Source organism: Hypanus sabinus, chromosome 10, assembly GCF_030144855.1.
Source record: "Hypanus sabinus isolate sHypSab1 chromosome 10, sHypSab1.hap1, whole genome shotgun sequence".
NCBI classification, from domain to species: domain Eukaryota; kingdom Metazoa; phylum Chordata; class Chondrichthyes; order Myliobatiformes; family Dasyatidae; genus Hypanus; species Hypanus sabinus.
This window is the reverse complement of record NC_082715.1, coordinates 37,952,085-37,973,113: the sequence shown is the minus strand read 5'-3', so window position 1 is coordinate 37,973,113 and position 21,029 is coordinate 37,952,085. Positions and strand designations below refer to the sequence as shown.

Genomic DNA, 21,029 nt, shown 5'->3' with positions numbered 1-21,029 from the left:
TTAAACTATCATTTGAATAATGTCTGATCTAACAAATTAAGTATAATAAGGTCTTCAGTTTGGATTGTTTGCATGACTGACAATCTGAATTAATTGCAGAGTTTGATTATGTTATTATAATAAAATAACATAATACAAATGATTTATTGAAATCTCCATCTTAGCTGCTAACAAATTCACTTGAAAATATTTACATGCAAGTGCCATTGTGACTGCACAGATTCTCTAAAAAAAATGAGCAGTTTTCTTCAAATGTCATCCTTCACCCTTGTCACTACTTCTTTACCCTAACTAATGCAGCAATATTTACAACATTGTTTTGAAATATACTGAGGGCAACTGGGATTGTTTATACTAAAGCAGTACATGTCTACATCTGTTTAGCAATTTAAATGGTGATGGCAGATCCAACAAGCAAGCAAAAATATAATATGTTGAAGTAGATCTTACTTGATAAAATTGCATCTTTTGCATTTAGGCCATTGTAATACTGTGCCAGATGTGCAGATGGTGGGCCACACTGAATTTTACAGTAGTGTTTCTTCTTCCTTATTTAGTAGGCTCCTGGCATGTAAAGGAAAACTTGTCCAGATGGTTTTGCTGTAATAAGCCAAAGAATGTATAATGTATCAAAATAGTAAATCTTAAAAATTGGTGACAGCGGAATATTGCTGTGCTGAGTGTTGCAAACTAAAGAACTGGTGGGGGTTGTTGAAGGCAGCAGGGCTGTTATTTGAGTGTTTCTCCACAGAAAGATGTGTAAAGGAGCTCGAGGGTAAATTTCTGGCTTTGGCATAGAGCTTCATATTTAGAAATTCACATCAAGAATTTAGGCAAATGCCCTTCAGATTTTTCAGCTGTTTTTTTAATGTCCTTTTAGCATTCTTTGGCGAGGGGAGCTGGGCTGAAATAGTTGGTAAATGTTAACTGAATTCTCTGGATGGATTAAATAATGCTTTCATGCTTTGGACTATACTATGCTTTTATGTGTCCAGTTTCTGGAATTAACCAGAATCCACACAAATCTGACCCAAATTCAAATCCCATCATGGTGATTGTTGAATTTAAGTTAAATGAATTAACTGAATGTTTTTAAAAATTCTCGCAATATTGACCACAAAACAGTTGAATAGTTGTTAAAAACAGTCTGATCCATATATGATTCCAGAATCCTTCAATGAGGATAACTCTGAAATGACCAAACAGTTGGGGATGACCAAGTAATGCTAGACTTGCCAGCACTGGTGTGAAACTAAGTCCTCAGTGTAGGGGGGCCAGTGGCTGCACAAGTTACCTTACAGGTTGCCTGGGGATCGTACACGGTGATCAAGCACAATATGGCATATTTTTTCTCAGCATTTCAGTGATATTTGAAATATTAGATACAGCACAATACAGGACCTTCAGCCCACAAAACTGTGTGAACATGTTCTTACCATAGTAATTACCTAGGGATATCCATAGCCCTCTATTTTTCTAACTTTCCTGTTTCCATAAATATTTTTTCAAGGAAGATGGAGCACCTTTTTGCTTAAATTGTGATCAACTCATTGAATAGGCAATCATGATTTATTTTTATTTTTATTTTCAGTGTTTTATTTTTCTGTCAATATGTATCTGAGCAAAATATATTCAATCCCAAAATGATCATAGTACGTATGTGTTGCCTTTATGGCATTTGTTTAGTTTATTATATTTTCACTTTAGTAATTCATTTGTTATCATTTTCTAGTTAACTTTAACTAGATTGTTAACTAAGATTGTTTAAAGTAAATTCGTTGTCTGTGATATATCGCGGCATGCGATGACGTCACACCCGGTTTCGCCGCGTCTTGTGGGAAAATACCGGTTTGGAGAAATGGGAAGGAGGGGGCTCACATGTGCAGGATCAGCGCAAGAAAAGTTTTCTTTCTATGCACTAGAAACATAGTGAAGCAACACCGTAAGTTCATGAGATAATTGATACGTTGAATTAAAAATGTTAACGCCGATTCTGTTAAAAGTAATGACGGTTGATAAGGTTTATGTTTTTGTTATTTAAAGAGTTGTGGATAGTTTATGTTGAAGTGTATTTAAAGCAGTCAATGTCATAGGTAGATTCTGACTGTATGCTGCACTTTAATGTAATGTAGTTGTTGTAGTTTTACCTTTGCAAGTATTTATGATGTAAATGTGATATCAAGAAGGAAACAAATACTGTATATATTTTGTATTGTTTTATCAACAGTTTTCACCATACGTTAATGTGGAAGAGTGAACAGTAAACGGTTAATCTTACTGCGATCCTGTCTTCATTGACTACGGTTTACCTCGGTGTTTAGTTCAGAGTTCTTTTATGCCTGAGCAAGAACACTACAACATGAGACATGAAACTGGCATTGATAGTATATTTTTAAAAATCATTTACTGTATTTCTGTATCTAAATGCATTACTGGCAAGTATTTGAATGACACATTTCTTTTCTGTAGTTCACTATTTAATCAGCTTCTTCTATTTCATATTGCACAATTTGTTCTCTACTCTCGTTGTCTACACAAAGAGACCAAATATTTGAATTTTCTTTATTCACATTTCATAAAATCATAGAGCATTCAAGGGGAAATCATGCAGCCTATCGTGTCCATAAAAACAATCAATAATCTTTCCATGCAGCTCTGAGAAATCTTTTAAAACACTTCAATATATATCCATTTTCTCATATAAATAGCAGTGGTTTTATCTCTTATTATTCTTTCAGTTCATATCAAACATTACAGAAATTGTTCTGCATCTGTCAAATTTTTTTTGGCAATTGTCTTAATTTTTTGTATTCTGGAGTAACTGGTTTCGTTAATAAAAGGTCAATACTTTGGTTTTTATTATCTGAGTATTGACTTTCTATTAATGAAACCAGTTAATCTTTATTTATTCTATTAGTAGCCCTTATTATTTTGAATGTTTCTGTTAAACATTCTCATAATCATTTCTGTTCAAGAGAATAATTCCAGTTTCTCCATTCATTCCTCAAAGTCCTTTGAAGCTAGCAACATCCTGAGCTCTTCCCCGTTCCTTTCCAGTCCTGCTGAAGAGTCTTGGCCCACAACATAGACTGTTTATTCATTTCCATAGACGCTGCCTGACCTTCTGAGTTCTTCCAGCATTATGATTGTGGATTCCCAGTATCTGCAGAATCTCTTGTGTTAACACCCCAATAAACTCCTTGAGCTTTCAACAAGCCTTGACAAATTTTTCAAAATTTAACGTAACTTATCTAATTTTAGATATAATTATCCTACTGCCAAATCTAGTTTAATGTAGTAAATTAATTTTGTCCCTTTAAATTGGTAAATTAGTTTATTATTGTCCCATGTACCAAGGTATAATGAAAAACTCTTTTGCATGTCATCCATACAGAGCATTTAATTACATTAGTACATTAAGGTACTGCAAGGGGAAAGCAATAACACAATATAGAATAAAGTAATTCAATTACAGAGAACATGTAGCACAGGCAGACAATAAGGAGCAAAGGTCATAGGTCAAGTGTGTGGTCAAGAGTCCATTTTATCTAATGAGGGGGACAGTTCAATAGTTATATAATAATAGAATAGAAGCTGTCTTTGAGCCTGGTGGGATATACTTTCAGGCTTTTGCATCTTCTGCTCAGTGAGAGGAGGAAGGAGAGAGTGCCTGGGATAGGTGAGGTCTTTATTTTGTTTGCCTTAAAGAGGTAGAGTGTGTATAGAAAGAGTGTGTGGAGGGGAGCCTGTTTTCCATGATTGCTGAGCTGTGTCCATAACTCTGCAGATTCTTGCAGACTCGGGCAGAGCCATTGTCATACCAGTTGTCATAACTACGTGATGTGTAGTTATGAGATTTGAGCTGTCTCGAAAGCAGAAGTTATTTAGACAGCTCAGTATTAGCTTCCGAGAAACTAATATGCCATCTGAGTATTTCCTCAACCTTTACTTTATGGAGAAAGATCTACTGTTCTGACTGTTTTTTTTTATTATTCTCAGAATCTCAAAACCAGATTGTTGACCTTATTATTTTGTTCTCAGGTTGATTTTGCCTTCATTGTATGGCATAGTTTCCCAGACCGGATAGTTGGTTACCCAGCCCGAAGTCATTACTGGGACAACAGTAAGGGACGATGGGGGTATACCTCAAAGTGGACTAATGAATATTCCATGGTTCTGACTGGCGCAGCATTTTATCACAGGCAAGTTCATAATCACTTTGTTGTACCTTATTCTGCTTTTGTATTTATTTACATTTAATTTTGAGAAAATTACATTGAACCTACAGTCTGCATACTAGAAAAGCAACACTTCCTCAAGTTTGCATTTCATCAAGAAATATAGATCTCATATTTCAAAGTTGTTTCAGATATTTTATACTACCTTTAAATAACTTAATATTTAACTTTTTAACCCACTCCATTATCTTGATATTTTATTTTTTGAAATTCATTGGTTATTAAACATTACAAAAATTTGAAGAATTTACTTCAAATTTCCTGTGGATTTATACGAAGCATCCTTTTGATACTGTAACATACTTTAATTTCTAGACTTTAATTATTTATCACTTGTACAAGTATTGATACATTTGCATTGTATTTTAAAATGGATAACAATCTACAGTAAGATGTTGGGACAAGGGCTGATTTTAGGAAAGCATTTTTCTATTGAGCAGAGTGCTCCACAAAATTTGCAAAATTCAGCAAGATTTCAGAGTTTCTACAATAATTTCCAGGCTACAACTAACCTATAGCTGTATTTTAATGTTCAGCTGTTTGGATCTAAATGGAATATTTGGACATTTCAGCCTAACTCCCAAAATCACCTTCAGGATTGAAGCTAAAAAAAATTCAATATGAAGCAACATACACAAAAATCTGGAGGGGCTCATGTCCTTGTACCTCAAACCCATTCTATGCCCCTTGGTTCAGTCCCTTCCCATCTACAGCATTTCTCATGCTCTCGATCTCCATCATGGATGCCTAGACCTACCCTCGTCAAGAAGGCCTTAAAGCTGTCTGCTTCTTTCTCAATAGAAGAACCAACCAGTTCCCCTCCACCGTCACCCTCCTCCATCAGGCAGGACTAACCTTCACTCTTGAGAATTTCTCCTTCAGCTCCTCCCACTTTTTCTGGACTTGTAGGGTAGCCATGTGCATCCACATGACCCAGCTATGCCTGCCTTTTGATTGGCTATTGTCCATCTCTTAAGCTTTCCCTGGTAATGCTCCCCAACTCCTCCTTTGCTTCATTGAGGACTGCATTGTTGCTGCTTCATACACCCTTGCTGATTTCATCAACTTTTTCCTCCAACCCACCCTGCCCTTAAATTCACTTGGCCCATTTCTGACACCTCTCTTCCCCTTTCTCGTTCTCTCTATCTCTATTTCTGGAGACAGGCTGTCTACTGACATCTTTTATAAACCTATTGCTTCCCACAACTGTCCTGACTATACCTATTCCCACCCTGTCGCATGTAAAAATGCCATTCCCTTTCCTCAGTTCCTTTGTCTCTGGCTGCACTGTGCCCAGGATGAGGTTTCCCTTTCCAAACCATCAGAGGTGTCTTTCTTCCTGAAAGAAAGGAATTTCCCTTCTTCCACCATTGACACTGCCCTCACCTGCATCTCCTCCATTTCCTGGACTTGAGGCTCACCCTATCTTCCAGCTGCCTTAACAGTGCTAGAGTTACTTTTGTCTTTACCTACTACTCCATGAACCTCCGCATCCAACATATATTTTCAGCAACTTTCACCACCTCTAAAGGGATACTAACACTAAATACATCTTTGCCTACCCCCCTCTCCTTTTTACACAGCGATCATCCCCTCCACAATTCCCTTGTTCATTCATCCTTCCCCACTAATCCTCCTCCAGGCACTTACCCCTGCAGGCTACACCTGCCCATTCAGGACCCCAAACAGTTCTTCTAGGTGAGGGAACACTTCACCTGTGAATCTGTTGTGGTCATCTATTGTATCCAGTGTTTCTGATGCAGACTCCTCAACATGGCTGGGTTCTGTCATAAATTGGGAGACTGCTTTGTCGAGTACCTCTGCTCCATCCTCCCAAAGCGGAACTTCCTGGTAGCCCATCATGTTAATTCTAATTGCCATTCCAATTTTGACATGTCACTCCACGGCCTCCTCTTCTGCCACAATGAGGCCACCCTCAGGGTGGGAGAGCAACATCTTATATTCCGTCTGGATAACCTCCAACCTGATTCTATGACTATCGATTTCTCCTTTTGGTTAAAGAAAACTTTCTCCCTCCTCTCTTCTTCTATTCCCCGCTCTGACCTCTTACCTCTTCGCACTTACCTAACACCTCCCCCTGGTGCCTTGCTCCTTTTTCTTCTATGGTCCTCCCTCCTCTCCTATCAGATTCTTTCATCTCCAGCTCGTTACTTGTCTTCATCTATCACCTTTTACCGATTCTTCTTCCCCTCACCCCACCTTCTTATTCTGGTGTCTTCCCCCTTTCTCTCCAGTGCTGAAGAAGGGTCTACACCCAAAAAGTCAACTGCTTGTTCATTTCCATGGATGCTGCCTGACCTGCTAAGTTCAAATCAGATTTAATTATATTCAAACCATACATAGACACAGCTGAATGAGACAGCGTTCCCCTGGGGACAAGGTGCAAAACATTCAAAATAACAAGCAAACTTTCCAAAATTGAAAAAGTATTTTATTCTGTACTTCTAATTTTTGGGTAGTGACTTGAGAATTCTGTAACCCAAATAGTTGTAACACAAAGTCTGTACTGCCTTACTATTTTCTCCTTGGCCTTGCTCTAAACTAGAAGGAAGATTTATGGAAATAAAGAAAATTAAACAGCTATTACACAAGATAGATCAAGTTGCTTCACAGCCGATGAAACATAGTTGATTTTATCAAGTTGTCGCAGTGAGAATTTAAGCAAAGACAAGTTGTGCTGTACAGAGTTCTTCAGATACAACATTGACATATTATGACCCACAATTCCAAATCACCATGTTTAGTGGTGTTAGTTGAAAGATAAATGTAGTTTAGGACAATATACTGTAAAGTATCGGTTGGAGCTCAGCGCAGTGGGATCTTTTACTTCTGCATTCATGTATATGTGTTAAGCACTCACAAACCAGAAGTGTGACAATGGTAAAACCAATCATTGCTGGTGTTATATTTTAAAGGTAAACCAATGGACCGGAATATTTTGTTGTCATTTTTAACATCCCTACTTGCACAAAGCTTGATTCCGTTACTCAATATGGACCAACAATCAAAACTGGTTTTTAAATATATGTTTTAACATAATCAACAAAATAAGTCTCTTAGACGATGACCAAAACTGGTCTGATAAGTTTAATTTTGGATTAGCATTGGTATTTTTGCTAGGTGATTTAATGAAGAGTTCAAATGCAACTGTCTGTTGTATGTTGATGAAATAGTATGTCTTAGAATTGTTATACCTGCTCTAAATGCTTGGGAAGAGGAGAAATCACTTGCAAGCTTCATGATGATTCCTTGCTTGTCCGATTGGTTAGAATTTAAGCAAAAACAAGGTGTGTGTCATATGGAGCTGTTCGGGAACATCAAAAGAAGTATTGAGTTGATTACATCAGTTTTTACATAGAACAGAGCAGTCATTCCTATGGTCAATTGTTGTTCCCCTCGTCTCCAGTCAAGTTTAATCAAATGTTTAATGTTTTCTTAAAAATTAATACAATAGAGTATGATTTCAATTTTCTTTGCAATTTAATTTTAAATATAGTATGAAAGTAAAAGCAAGACACAAAATGCTGGAGGAACTCAGCAGGTCAGGCAGCACCAAAACAATCAGTGTTTCAGGCCGAGACCCTTCTACAGGACTGGAAAGGAAGATACCAGAAAGAAAACGTGGAGGTGGGGGGAGGTGGTGAAGGAGGATAGTTAGAAGGTGATAGGTGATACCAGCTGGGTAGGGAAGATGAAGGATTGGAGAGGAAGGAATCTGATAGGAGAGAAGAGTGGACCATAGGAGAAAGGGAAGGTGGGAGGGACCCAGGGGGAGGTGACAGACAGGTGAGGAGAAGTAAGAGGCCAGTGTGAGAATAGAAGAAAAGGAGAGGGAAGGGGGAATATTTCTTACCGGAGGGAGAAATCGATATTCATGCCATCAGGTTGGAGGTTACCCAGCCAGAATATAATGTGTTGCTCCTCCTCCCTGAGGGTGGCCTCATCTTGGCACAAGAGGCCAGGTTCAAACATGTCAGAATGGAAATGGAAGTTGGAATTAAAATGTTCATTAACCAGAAAGTTCCACTTTTGTTGGACAGAGTGGAGGTGCTTGATGAAGCGATCCCCCAATTTAAGTCAAGTCTCACCAAATTAGAGGAGGCCAAATAAGGAGCACTGACAACCCCAGCAGATTCGCAGGTGAAGGACTGTTTGGGGGCCTAAATAGAGGTGAGGGAGGAGACGAATGAGCAAGTGAAGCACTTTGGCCACTTGCAGGGATAAGTATCAGAAGAGAGTTTAGTAGAGAAGGATGAATGAAAAGAGTGATCCCTGAGGAGAGTGGAGAGGGGAGGAAGGTAAAAATATGTTTGGTGATAGGATCCCTTTGGAGATGTGCAGATTTTGTGGAGAATGATGTTTTTGATGTGGAAGGTCATAAGGTGGTAGGAAAGGACAAGAGGAACTCTATCACTGTTAAAGGTGGCAGGAAGATGGGATGAGTGCGGATCTTCCAGAAATGGAGGAAGTTTGGGTGAGAACACCATCAATGGTGGGGGAAGAAAGAACCCTGTACTTGCAGCAAAGATGAAGGAACTGTGAACAGGGAATAGCATTTTTACGGGAGACAGGTTAGGAAAAGGTATAGTCAAGGTAATCGTGGGAATCGGTAGGTTTATAAAAGATGTCAGTCGACAGTTTGTCTCCAGAGATGGAGAAAGAGAGATCAAGAAAAGTGAGGAAGGTGTCCCAAATGGAGCAAGTGAAATTTAAGGGTAGGGTGGAAGCTAGAGGCAAAGTTGATGAAATGACAAACTCAGCACTGGTACATGAAGCAGCACCAACCAGTTGTCACTGTAGCAAAGGCAAAGTTGGGGAGAGTTCCCAGGGAAAGCTTAGAACGTAGACTGTTCCACATAGGCAATGAAGAGGCTGGCATAGCTGGGGCTCGGATGGATGCCCATGGCTCCCTGTCAAGTCTGGAGAAAGTGGGAGGAGCCAAAAGAAAAATTGTTGAGGATGAGGATCAATTCTTCCAGATGGGAAGATCTGGTGGTGGAGGAGAACTGTTTGGTTCTTTTATTGAGAAAGAAGCAGAGAGCATTAAGGCTTTCGTGATAAGGGATAGAAGTGTATAGGGACTGGACATTCATGGTAAAAATGAAGCAGTCAGGGCCAGTGAATTGAAAGTAATTCTCCTAACAGTTGCAAAGATGATGATGTTTAAATGATATATTTCAAAGGATTGACATAAATTGAGTTAGTCAATGCAGTCAATTGTCTCCTTTACTTAAAATTATGACATTTTTGTACAGTTACCAAACACATTTAATTGTGTGATAATAATTTGATTTACAGTCTTTATCTTGACATCATTAGATTTTAGATTGGATATGAAAGGTTATCAGTCAACATAAGTGATCAGCACTTCAGATTTTTCCTCTGTTACATAAGTAATAAGAATCCTTGTGAAGTACACATATACATGTCTGCTGCAAATACCTTCTTGGATTCAATGGTATTATCTATTCTGCAGACATGATTGAGTATCTCTCTTTTATGGAAGTTGATTCAGTCTAACTTTACTTGCATAGTTGTGTAAATCAGGACTTAACAAAAAGCAATCTTTGCAGTCTTTCATGAATATACTGCTTTAATCTCTCCAAGAGTTGGTCATGAAGAAACTGCTAGGCTGCATTATTGTTAAGCTGAGTTATTGTTAAGGTGACTCATTTCAACTGGTACAACATGTAATAGTACAAAATGTGGAAAGAAAAGACAGCTACTATACAATAATAGCTGATTTTACCTGACTTAAACTGGATGGATTATTACCATTTCCTATCATTTCTAATACCTCACCTTGGTGCAAACTATCTTTAAGTACACTGTGACTACCTTCACAGCTACCCTACTTTTCCCTAGAAGCTCTCTCTTTATTGCATAGTGTGAAAATTTGAAACCATTTAGAAAGCAATGGAATGAAACATATTTGACATGGAATAGTGGCTTGACTTATTTCCTTTATAACACGTGTTATGGAGCTGACCGAGGCAAACACTGTAATAGGAAAAAGATGGGCTTGGAATTGTTAAATTGGTTTATTATTGTCACATGTACTGGGGTACAGTGGAAAATCTTATCCCAAATGCTTTTCATATAAATCAACAGTGCATTAGGGTAGTACAACATTAAACAATGGTAAAATGCAGAATAAAGTGTCAGAGTTACAGAGTAAGTACAGTGCAAATAGGCAATAAGGTACAAGGTCACAATTAGGAGGATTATGAAGTCAAAAGTGCATTTTATATTACTAGGAAACCATTCAATAGTCTTATAACAGTGGGATAGAAGCTGTCCTTGGGCCTGGTGGGCAGGATGCTGTGGTCATTAATAATGTGATTCATAGAAGATATGGTTTCATAGTGGCAGTTGGATGGGTGAATGTGGGAAGTTTAATTTGGAGACCAGAACTGGTTTTTCAAACAGGGAACCAGGTAGTACTATTAAAGGGTTAAGATTAGTGATTAAGTGTTAAAGTGTCTAATGTTGTCAATGGTCATCAAAAGGGAAGTTTATTTTGATTTCTACCAAGTGTATTACCTTGATTTATTTTGGGATGCCATTTACTTCATTTAGTTGGAGAGGGCTATCATGGAATTTCCTCCTCAGCCCTTCCACTCCTCGAGGACAGGTTGATACCAACAAGGTACATTTTTGGCCTATTCCACCCCCTTTGAGAATGTCATAGTTATTGGCCTTCAACCACTGAAGCAATGTAGTTCCTATAATCACATAAGTGACTGAATTGCAGGATTTAGTGTTCCAAGGCACCTGAGTTTTAATCCATCTCTTGCGATAATCAAACTGAAACAGCCTAATTTTACATTTATACCCACTGTGTGATGCAGCGACAGTAACACTAAGGAGGATTCACAACCGCATAAAAAGATAGAAAAGTTCTTTGTCCCAGATGCACTTGATTGATTCACCAGATACCTTCCATGTTTGTTTCTAACATTGTTGTTCTGGTTTCTTTAATTTAAAAGTTTGTATTGTTTACATCTTGTTTTAGTGTGCCTTCCTTCCCTGAGCATTTCATGAGGTTATCCTTGAAAGAGACTTGTATGATGTTCAACAGTTGCCAAGATCTTACCTTAATATTACCTCATTATTATATATTCCTACTCAGACAGAATTACAGGATAGAAGCCACTCAGCTCATCAAGCCTGTACTGCTCTATGCAAAGAAAAAATACACACTAATTGCCTACTTGCTTCACTGTAACCTTACACACTGGCAGTCACAGTCAGGAAGAACAGTGAGCAATGTGTCTTGTTTACGTAGGTTAAGCTTTTGCACAGGTTAACATGCAGGTTAACACTGCACAGGTCTGAGTTAATTTGTAGTTCTCCTAAGATATTACATCAACTACATTTCCACCATCATTTTTCTCTGTAGTTCCATTAAAACGCCATTAAATTAATAGACAATAGACAATAGGTGCAGAAGTAGACCATTCGGCCCCTCGAGCCTCAGGCAAAGTTTCCCTTAACAAGCCCGTGCTGACTTTCTCTCATCAATTTGCACTTTCACTGTCCCTAATTATGATTTCTAGAACTTTCTCCATCAGTGAGATTCAACTAGAGATAATAGGAGTTGCAAAGAAATGTAAAGAAATGGGACTGTGGTGATAACCTGCATAGGCTCAATGGAAATTGGTTTATCATTCTCACATGTACCGACCAAGATACAGTGAGAATTTTTTTTGTTTGCGTGCCTTCCGTACGGATATTTTCAAAACACAAGTACAGTACATAGAGGTAGTACAACAGGGAAAATAGTAACAGAATCCAGGATGAAGTGCTGCAGTTGCAGAGAAAGTGCGCTACAGGTGAACAATAAGGTGCAAAGGCCATACTGAGGTAGATTGTGAGTTGAGAATTTATCACACAAGAGCCTTTTCAATGGTCATAACAGAGGGCTGGAAGCTGTCGCTCTGTTATAACCCTAGTGGTGCACGCTTTCAAGATTTTGTATCTTTTGCCTGATGAGAGGGGGGAAGAGAGAACAACAGGGGTGGGTGGAGTCTTTAAGTATGTTAGCTGCTTTTTTGAGACATCCAGAGTGCATGGAGGGGAGGACGTTTGTTTGTGATGGACTGAGCTGTGTCCACAACTCATTGCAATTTCTTTCAGTAACAGGTTGCTTTCAGTGGTGCCTCTATAAAAACTGGTGAATGTCAATGGAGACACCCCAAGTTTCCTTGGCCTTCTGATGTAGTAGAGCCACTAATATGCGATAGTTTAGTGATCTCCTACAATGTCATTAGAGTAATTCACCAAAATGGTTTTAGACCAACTTCACCTCTTCTTTTCTGTATACCCTGTAAAAATTACAGATTCCTTTTATATTTCTTGCCAGTTTTCTGTCTTTCTCTCACTTATTTCCTTTATAACTTTCTGAGCTTTCTGCAATCTGTTTTTTTTTTGTCCATAAGGTTTTCTTGGCAAATTACTGGAAAGTATTGCCATTTCCTTCTCCAGTGGTTACCAACTCAAATCAGGTTACCATCTGTTAAGTACTCTTTCTTCCTGCACTCTTTTACTCTCCATCACGTTAACCATCCGGGGGCCTCAGACTTTAACTTATTTATTGTTCTTCCTTATTGCATTTAACTAAACCATCTCTACCTTAAAGTTCAGTTATAGTTTTTTTTTCTGTTAAGCTCTGATTCTTCTTTATTAGATTTGTTCTCACCTCACTGAAACTATCTCTGACTGACAATTGTTTACTTGGAGTGGACAACTCTAAATCTTCTGTGATTATGTCTGTTTCCTTGATGTTTATCCATTGATTCATGACCCTCAGTAATACGTATACCACTTTGGAAACTGTTACAGAGGACAAACTACAAGGGGAAAACTGCAGTGGTTGGGTCTCTGGCACTAAATCTGACACTGTGGCTCAAAAGGGAAGGGGGGAGAAGAAGACTGCAGTAATGATAGAGAACTCCATTGTTAGAGGAGTACATACAAGATTCTGTGGACACAACAGAGACAGCCAGATGGTATGTTGCCTCCCAGAACCAGGGTCAGGGATGTCACAGATTGGGTCTACAGTACTTTAAGGTGGGAGGGAGAGCAGCCAGAAGTCTCGGTGCATTTTGGCACCAATGACACAGGCAGAAAAAGGGAGGAGGCCCTGAAGAGAGAATTTTGGGAGCTAAGTTCAAAGCTGAAAAGCAGAACCTTCAGGGTAGTAATCTCTGGATTTCTGCCTGTGCCACACATAGTGAGGGTAAGAATAGGATGATTTAATAATTTGACCGATTTGGCGGAGGAACTGGTGCAGGGGCCAGGGTTTCAGATTTCTAGATCAGTGGGGTCTTTTCTGGGGAAGGTGTGATCTGTACACCTGAACCTGAGAGGGGACCAATATCCTTGTGTGCAGGTTTGCTAGAACTGTAGGGGAGGGTTTAAACTAATTTGGGAGGGGGAATAGAAAATTGAGAGATAGAGTTGAAGACAGAGCAGTTGTGTACAGGCAGAGTCAGTGTGTAGTAAGATTGTCAACAAAGACAGGCAGATGGTAGAGCAAAATTGCAGTCAGAGGATTGAGTTACAGTGTAACGGGGGACAAAAGTGAATAGGGTGACTAAAGGTGTTTGAATGCATGCAGCATGCAAAATACGGTAGAAGATCTTGTAGTGCAGTTAAGAGATTGGCAGGTATGGTGTTTTGAAGAAGGTAAATGCAATGTTAGCATTCATTTCGAGAAGACTGGTATATTAAAACAAGGATGTAATGCTGAGGCTTGATAGGGCACTGGTGATGCCTCACTTGGAGTGTTGCGAGGAGTTTTGGGCCCCTTACCTAAGAAAGGATGTGCTGACATTGGAACCTGAAAGGAGATTCACAAAAATGAATCCGGGATTAAAAGTTTTATTATATGAGGAGCATTTGATGGTTCTGGGCCTGTACTTGCTAGAATTTAGAAAAATGAGGCAGGATCTCATTGAAACCCATCAATTGTTGAAAGGCAGAGACAGAGTGGATGTGAGGATAATGTTTCCTATAGTGGGGAAGTCTAGGACCAGAGGGCATAACCTCAGAACAGAGGGATGTCCATTTAGAATGGAGATGAGGAGAAATTCCTGTGCCAGAAGGTGGTGAATCAGTGGAATTCATTGCCACAGGTGGCTGTGGAGGCCAGGTCATTGATGGGCTGAATGGCCTAATTCTGCACCAGTGTCTTACAGTCTTATGGTCTTAAAACCAAATTCAGCGATGCTGCCTTTTTCATTGATTCAGGAATGTTCTGATCAAGAAAGTTCCTGTGAGCGCACTTTAGCACACCCCAATCTTACTGCCCCTTTACTTTACTGTCACCAAACAATTGATACTAGAGCGTACAATCATCACAGTGATATTTGTTTCTGTGCTTCGCGCTCCCTGAAGTACAAATCAAAGTAAATATAATTTTAAAATTTTAAATTATGAATCATAATTAGAAAATAGAAAAGGGAAAGTGAGGTAGTGCAAGTCAGGTCCAGATATTTGGAAGGTACGGCCCAGATCTGGGTCAGGGATTTATTATTTATTTATTCCTTCATTGCTATTTCTGTCTATAATTGGATGGTTGGAATTCATAATTATCACAACACTGTTGCTCTTGCACATCAGTACATTTTACCTGCAACCTTGCTATCTTGTTTCCTTCCTATCAGCTGCTAACCAATAGAGTAGTTAGGTTCTCTCTATCGCACAGCTATTGTTTCCTAATTCTGAACAAGTAGGTACAATTCTTTGTCTCTTTCTCCAGCACTGCAACAGTCTCATTAATCAATCCTGCTTTTACTATTACTTATTCCCTTAAAATCTTTCCTGAACATCCTTTATCCTGAAAAAAAGTGGAACCATTCCTGCCCCTCTTCAACCAAGTCTCTGCTATTGCCAGCCTTTTCCTATTCCTATGTGGATAAGGTATTCATGTTCTTTTAATCTCATTCTTTGTAGCTCATTTATTTAATAACTTTAAATGCCTTTGAATGACTTTGACTAATGTTGTACTTGACAGCAATGCACACCTTTGTGACAAACACATTTTACAAACAGCTTTCACTATATTATTTATGAATAATGAAACACTGAGCTGCATGTTTACTATGCTAAGCCAATTTTCAGTTCAATTAGTTAATTGTCCTTCATTCCAAGAATCTTACTTTATTTTAGGCATTATATTTGATACTTTAGCAAATGACAACTGAAACCAATGTATGTATAGTATAACCAACAACCTTCACTCTCAGTTTGATATCCCCCGAAGAGACAATCTGTTTGCTTTCACAATTATGCTGTTTTTCTCTTAAGGTACGAATATTGCTTAGGTAGAAACTACTCTTGATTTCATATTTCTCCACTATGAATATTAGAATCAGATTTAATTATTGCTGTCTTATATGATGTTAAATTTGTTATTTTGCAGCAGCAGTACAGGGCAAAGACATGAAATTACTATAAGTCACAAAATAAATAAATAGTGCAACAAAGGAATAGCAAGGTATGTTCATGGACTATTCAGAAATCCAATAGTAGAGGGGAAGAAGCTGTTTCTGAAACATTCAGGCTCCCGTACCTCATTCTTGATGGTAGTAGTGAGTTCTAAATGGTGGAGGGTACTTAATGAAGGAAGCTGCCTTCTTGAAATTCCAGATGTGTTATCTTTTGCCTTAAGATATTGGAAGAAAACTTGTGGGGGGAAAAAATTAACTTCAGCAGAGCACAATTTCAGTGACCTTAGAGACAATTTCTTACTTGCCTATTGTTAGTCAGCATACTATTTCTGTTGCTGACTAATTCTCAAATTAAGCATTCTAGTCAAAGCTTAAAATAAAGTTGTTCTATTTAAATTTGTTTGTTTGGAGGGCATTTTTATGAGAATAGGTTGAGTGTACTTGGCCTTTTTTCCTTGGAGCAAGGGAGGATGAGAGGTGACCTGATAGAAGTGTATAAGATGATGAGAGGCATTGGTCGTGTGGATAGTCAGAGGCTTTTTCCCAGGGCTGAAATGGTTAACATGGGGAGGCATAATCTTAAGGTACTTGGAAATAGGTACCGAGGGGACGTCAGGAGTATGTTTTTCACATAGAGAGTGGCGAGTACATGGAATGCACAGCTGGCAGTGATGGTGGAAACGGATACAATAGGGTCGTTTGTGACCCTCTTAGATAGTTATATGGAGCTGAAAAAAATAGAGGGCTGCATGCTAGGGAAATTCTAGGCAGTTTCTAGAGTGGGTTACATGGTTGGCACAACATTGTGGGCCGAAGGGCCTGCAATGTGCTGTAGATTTCTATGTTCTATGCTGTATTTCATATTAAAGTTATCTCATCATCCTTTTACATCCTTAGTACCTTTTCTTTGCCTTTCCTCATACTCCAAGGTGTGCTTCCCAGAAGCTACAATATGACTACTAGAAGGCCATTTCAGTGGGAGAAAATCCTAGTAGCTTTGGAGAAGAACCTCTGCAGTTTTGCAGCTAAAAGGCTTGGCTGTGGACTACTTTATCTTACTATAACTGACAACACTCTGCTTCAAAGCACCTAGACAATCACAAGACATACATAAGGCTATAATTTATCAATTACAGCTTGGTGTTAAACACCATCATTCCTTCAGTACTAATAACCAAGCTTCAAAATAAGGCCCTGTACTTCACTCTACAATTGGATCATCACCTTCCGAGACCAGAGTTAGTCCAGGTAGGTAATAATATCGCCTCCTCACTGACTATCAACACAGATGCACCTCAAGGGTGTGTGCATAGCTCACTGCACTACACTCTATAGGCATGAGTGCGTGGCCAAGCACAGCTAAAGCACCATCTATAAATTCACCCATGTCACCATTGTTGTTGGTTGAATCTCAGCTGGTGTGAGGAAGCTTGCAGGAGTGAGGTAGATTGGTGAGTTGAGTGGTGGCATAGCAACAACTTCATTCTTATTGTCAGCAAAACCAAGAAACTGCTGCAGACTTCAAGAAGGTGAAGTCGAAAGGACACACACCAGTCCTCAGTGAGAAGGGTGAACAGCTTTAAACTTCTGGCATCACCATTTCAGTGGATATATCCTGGGCTCAATACGTCAATACAATCATGAAGAAAGATGCTACTGGCTCTACTTTATGATTAATTTGAGGAGATTTGGTATTTCAACAAAAACCTTCAGATTTCTGCAGATGTATGGCGGAAAGGATTCAGACTGGTTGCTTCACAGCCTTGTATGGACCCTCCTATGCACAGGATTGCAAGAGGATGTACAGGGTTGCCTCAGCCGGCTCACATATCAGATTTCTGAACAGTCCATGAACCCTGCAACTCTACCTCATTAATCCTTTTTTTTCCACTGTTTACTTATTTCGTAATTTATTAGATTTTTATGTCTTTTCACTACACAGCTGCCACAAAACAGCAAGGTTCATGTCATATGTCAGCAATAATAAATCTGATTTTTATTTTGAGCAGTCCTCCATGACTGGCTGCCTGGCAACAGCAAGGTCACTGGCATAGTGATAGGGGTGAGATAATTCATTCTACTTACCTGAGAGAAGCTGAGACACAGAAACTTAAATTTGACCACTTTTGAAGAGGTACATGAAACACACAATTACAAGCCATGCCTTTATGTAGGTGTCATTAACAAACTTAATAAATGACAGGTGTTGGACTCTTAAAGTAAACCTGGGCTTATTTTAATCATAAAATTAAGCATAAGAGTTACTCCGGTATATTCTGACCACAGAGTGCCTTGCAAACAAGGAGGTTTCAATGCTGTTTGTTAATTTATTATTATTCATGTAAATGGAAAGTAAGCACATAATCCCATATTCTCTGGTGCTTTTATTCTCCACCAACCTAAAAGTACTTGCAGTAAATTCTTATAGACAACTCGGCTGTGTAAAAGTTTCCAGTCTTGCAATGTATTCAACAAATGGAATTCACATTGGCCTGAGCAGGTAACTTTCAGAGAATGATCAAGTTGAACATGAACTGACTGAAAGTTGAGTTTAAAAAATATTTGGGAAGGTTGTTCAGAAACATTTCAGAAGAAAATATGGTGTATATATTTGAGAAGATTAGAAATGATAAATAAATTTATTTATTTGTTCAGTTTTTTTCCAGTACTTGAGGACCTGAGTCATAGGGAAAGCTTGAATAGGTTAGGTCTTTATTCCCGAGAATGTAGACAAATGAGGGGAGATTTGATAGAAGTATACAAAATTATATGGGTATCATTTTGTATATAGATAGGGTATAAAAGTATATATAAATTTGTATATAGGTGGGGCATAGATAAGGTAAATGCAAGTAGGCTTTCTCCACTGAGGTTGGGTGAGACTAGAACTAGAGGTATAGGGTTAAGAGTGAAAGGTTTAAGGGGGACATGAGGCAGAACATGAGGGTGGTGAGATTGTAGAATGAGCTCCTAGCAAAAGTGGTGGATGAGCTATGATTTCAACATTTCAGAGACATTTGGATAGGCACATGGATGGAGGAGTATTGAGGTCTATTGTCTGAGTACAGATCGATGGGACTAGGCAGATTGATTGATCTGGCATGGACTAGATGGGCCAACTGGCCTGTTTCTGAGCTGTAGTGTTCTATGTCTCTATGGACAGAATTAACAATTATGGCACCAAATTAACAAACAAGAGAAAATCTGCAGATGCTGAAAATCCAAGCAACACACACAAAATGCTGGATGAAATCAGCAGGTCAGGAAGTTTCTATGGAAAAAAATTACAGTCGACGATTCAGGCTGAGAATCTCCGGCAGGACTCGTCGAAAGGTCTCAGCCCGAAACATCAACTGTCCTTTTTTTCCACAGATGTTGCCTGGCCTGCTGAGTTTCTCTAGCATTTTGTGTGTGTTAACAAATGAGGTTTCAGGATTCTCAGAGACCCATGATAGCACAGGTCCAAGTTAACATTGTTTCCTTCAGGGGAAAACCTGTCTGGCAAATTTGTTGGAATTCTTTGAAGAAGTAACTGGATTTAAAGAAGGCCTTTGACAAGCAGATGAGGATGTTGAACAAGATGGGAGCACATAATATTATAAAGAAGATAATAGCAAGGATAAAAGATTGGCTAACTGGCAAGAGGCAATGAATGGGAATAAAAGGGGCCTTTTCAGATTGATTGCTGGTGATTAGTGGTATTCCCCAGGGGTCCATGTTGGGTCTGCTACTTTTCCCATTATATATTAATGATCTTCAATTATTGTCAATGTTCATTAATGGCTTTGTGGCCAAGCTGGCAGATGATACAAAGACAGGTAGTGTTGAGGAAGCAGAGAGACTTGGACAGATTTGGAGATTGGGCAAGGAAGTAGCAGATGGAATGCAATGTAGGGAAGTGTTGATAGAAGGAATAAAGGTGTAGAGTACTTTCTAAATGGAGAGTGAATTTAGAAATCAGAAGTGCAAAGGAACTTGGGATTCTTAGTGTGTAAGGTTCCCTGAAGGTTATCTTGCAGTTTGAGTTGGTAGTAAGAAAGATAAATGCAATTTTAGCATTGATTTTGAGAGGACTAGAATATAGAAGCAAGGATGTAATGCTGACACTTTGTAAGGGATTGGTCAGACCACATTAAGAGTATGGTGAGCACAGTTTTGAGTCCCATACTTAAGAAAGGATGTGCTGATGTTAGAAATAGTCCAGAGGAGGTATTCAAGAATGATTCTGGGAATGAAAGGGTTAACGTATGAGGAGTACTTAATATCTCTGGGTTTGTACTCAATGGAGTGTAGAAAAATGAAGGGGGATCTCATCGAAACCTACCAAATATTGAAGGGCCTGGATAGAGAGGACACAGAAAATAGGTGCAGGAGTAGGCCATTCGGCCCTTTGAGCCTGCACCGCCATTCAGTATGATCATGGCTGATCATCCAACTCAGAACCCTGTACCTGCCTTCTCTCCATACCCCCTGATCCCTTTAGCCACAAGGGCCATATCTAACTTCCTCTTAAAAATAGCCAATGAACCAGCCTCAACTGTTTCCTGCGGCAGAGAATTCCACAGACTCACCACTCTCTGTGTGAAGAAGTTTTTCCTCATCTCGGTCCTAAAAGGCTTCCCCTTTGTCCTTAAACTGTGACCCCTCATTCTGGACATCCCCAACATCGGAAACAATCTTCCTACATCTAGCCTGTCCAATCCCTTTAGAATTTTATATGTTTCAATAAGATCCCCCCTCAATCTTCTAAATTCCAGTGAGTATAAGCCTAGACAATCCAGTCTTTCTTCATATGAAAGTCCTGCCATCCCAGGAATCAATCTGGTGAACCTTCTCTGTACTCCCTCTGTGGCAAGAATGTATTTCCTCAGATTAGTGGACCAAAACTGCACACAATACTCTAGGTGCAGTCTCACCAAGGCCTTGTACAACTGCAGTAGAACCTCCCTGCTCCTGTACTCAAATCCTTTTGCTATGAATGCTAACATACCATTTGCCTTTTTCACCGCCTGCTGTACCTGCATGCCCACTTTCAATGACTGGTATACAATGACACCCAGGTCTCATTGCATTTCCCCTTTTCCTAATCAGCCACCATTCAGATAATAATCTGTTTTCCTGTTCTTGCAACCAAAGTGGGTAATCTCACATTTATCCACATTAAATTGCATCTGCCATGAATTTGCCCACTCACCTAACCTATCCAAGTCACCCTGCATCCTCTTAGCATCCTCCTCAACGCTGCCCAGCTTTGTGTCATCCACAAACTTGGAGATGCTGCATTTAATTCCTTCGTCTAAATCATTAATATATA

The 21,029-nt window shown here is 39.1% G+C and overlaps 1 protein-coding gene across 1 annotated transcript in view; it reads left to right on the top strand.

Annotated features, from left to right (window-relative positions):
- Positions 1-21,029, top strand: part of LOC132400593 (exostosin-1-like) — a 450,728-nt gene that overhangs the window by 381,070 nt on the left and 48,629 nt on the right. Inside the window, exon 10 of the mRNA XM_059981686.1 lies at positions 4,042-4,202. Within this exon, the coding sequence (XP_059837669.1) occupies positions 4,042-4,202 (161 nt within the window). The remainder of the gene's footprint in view (positions 1-4,041; positions 4,203-21,029) is intronic.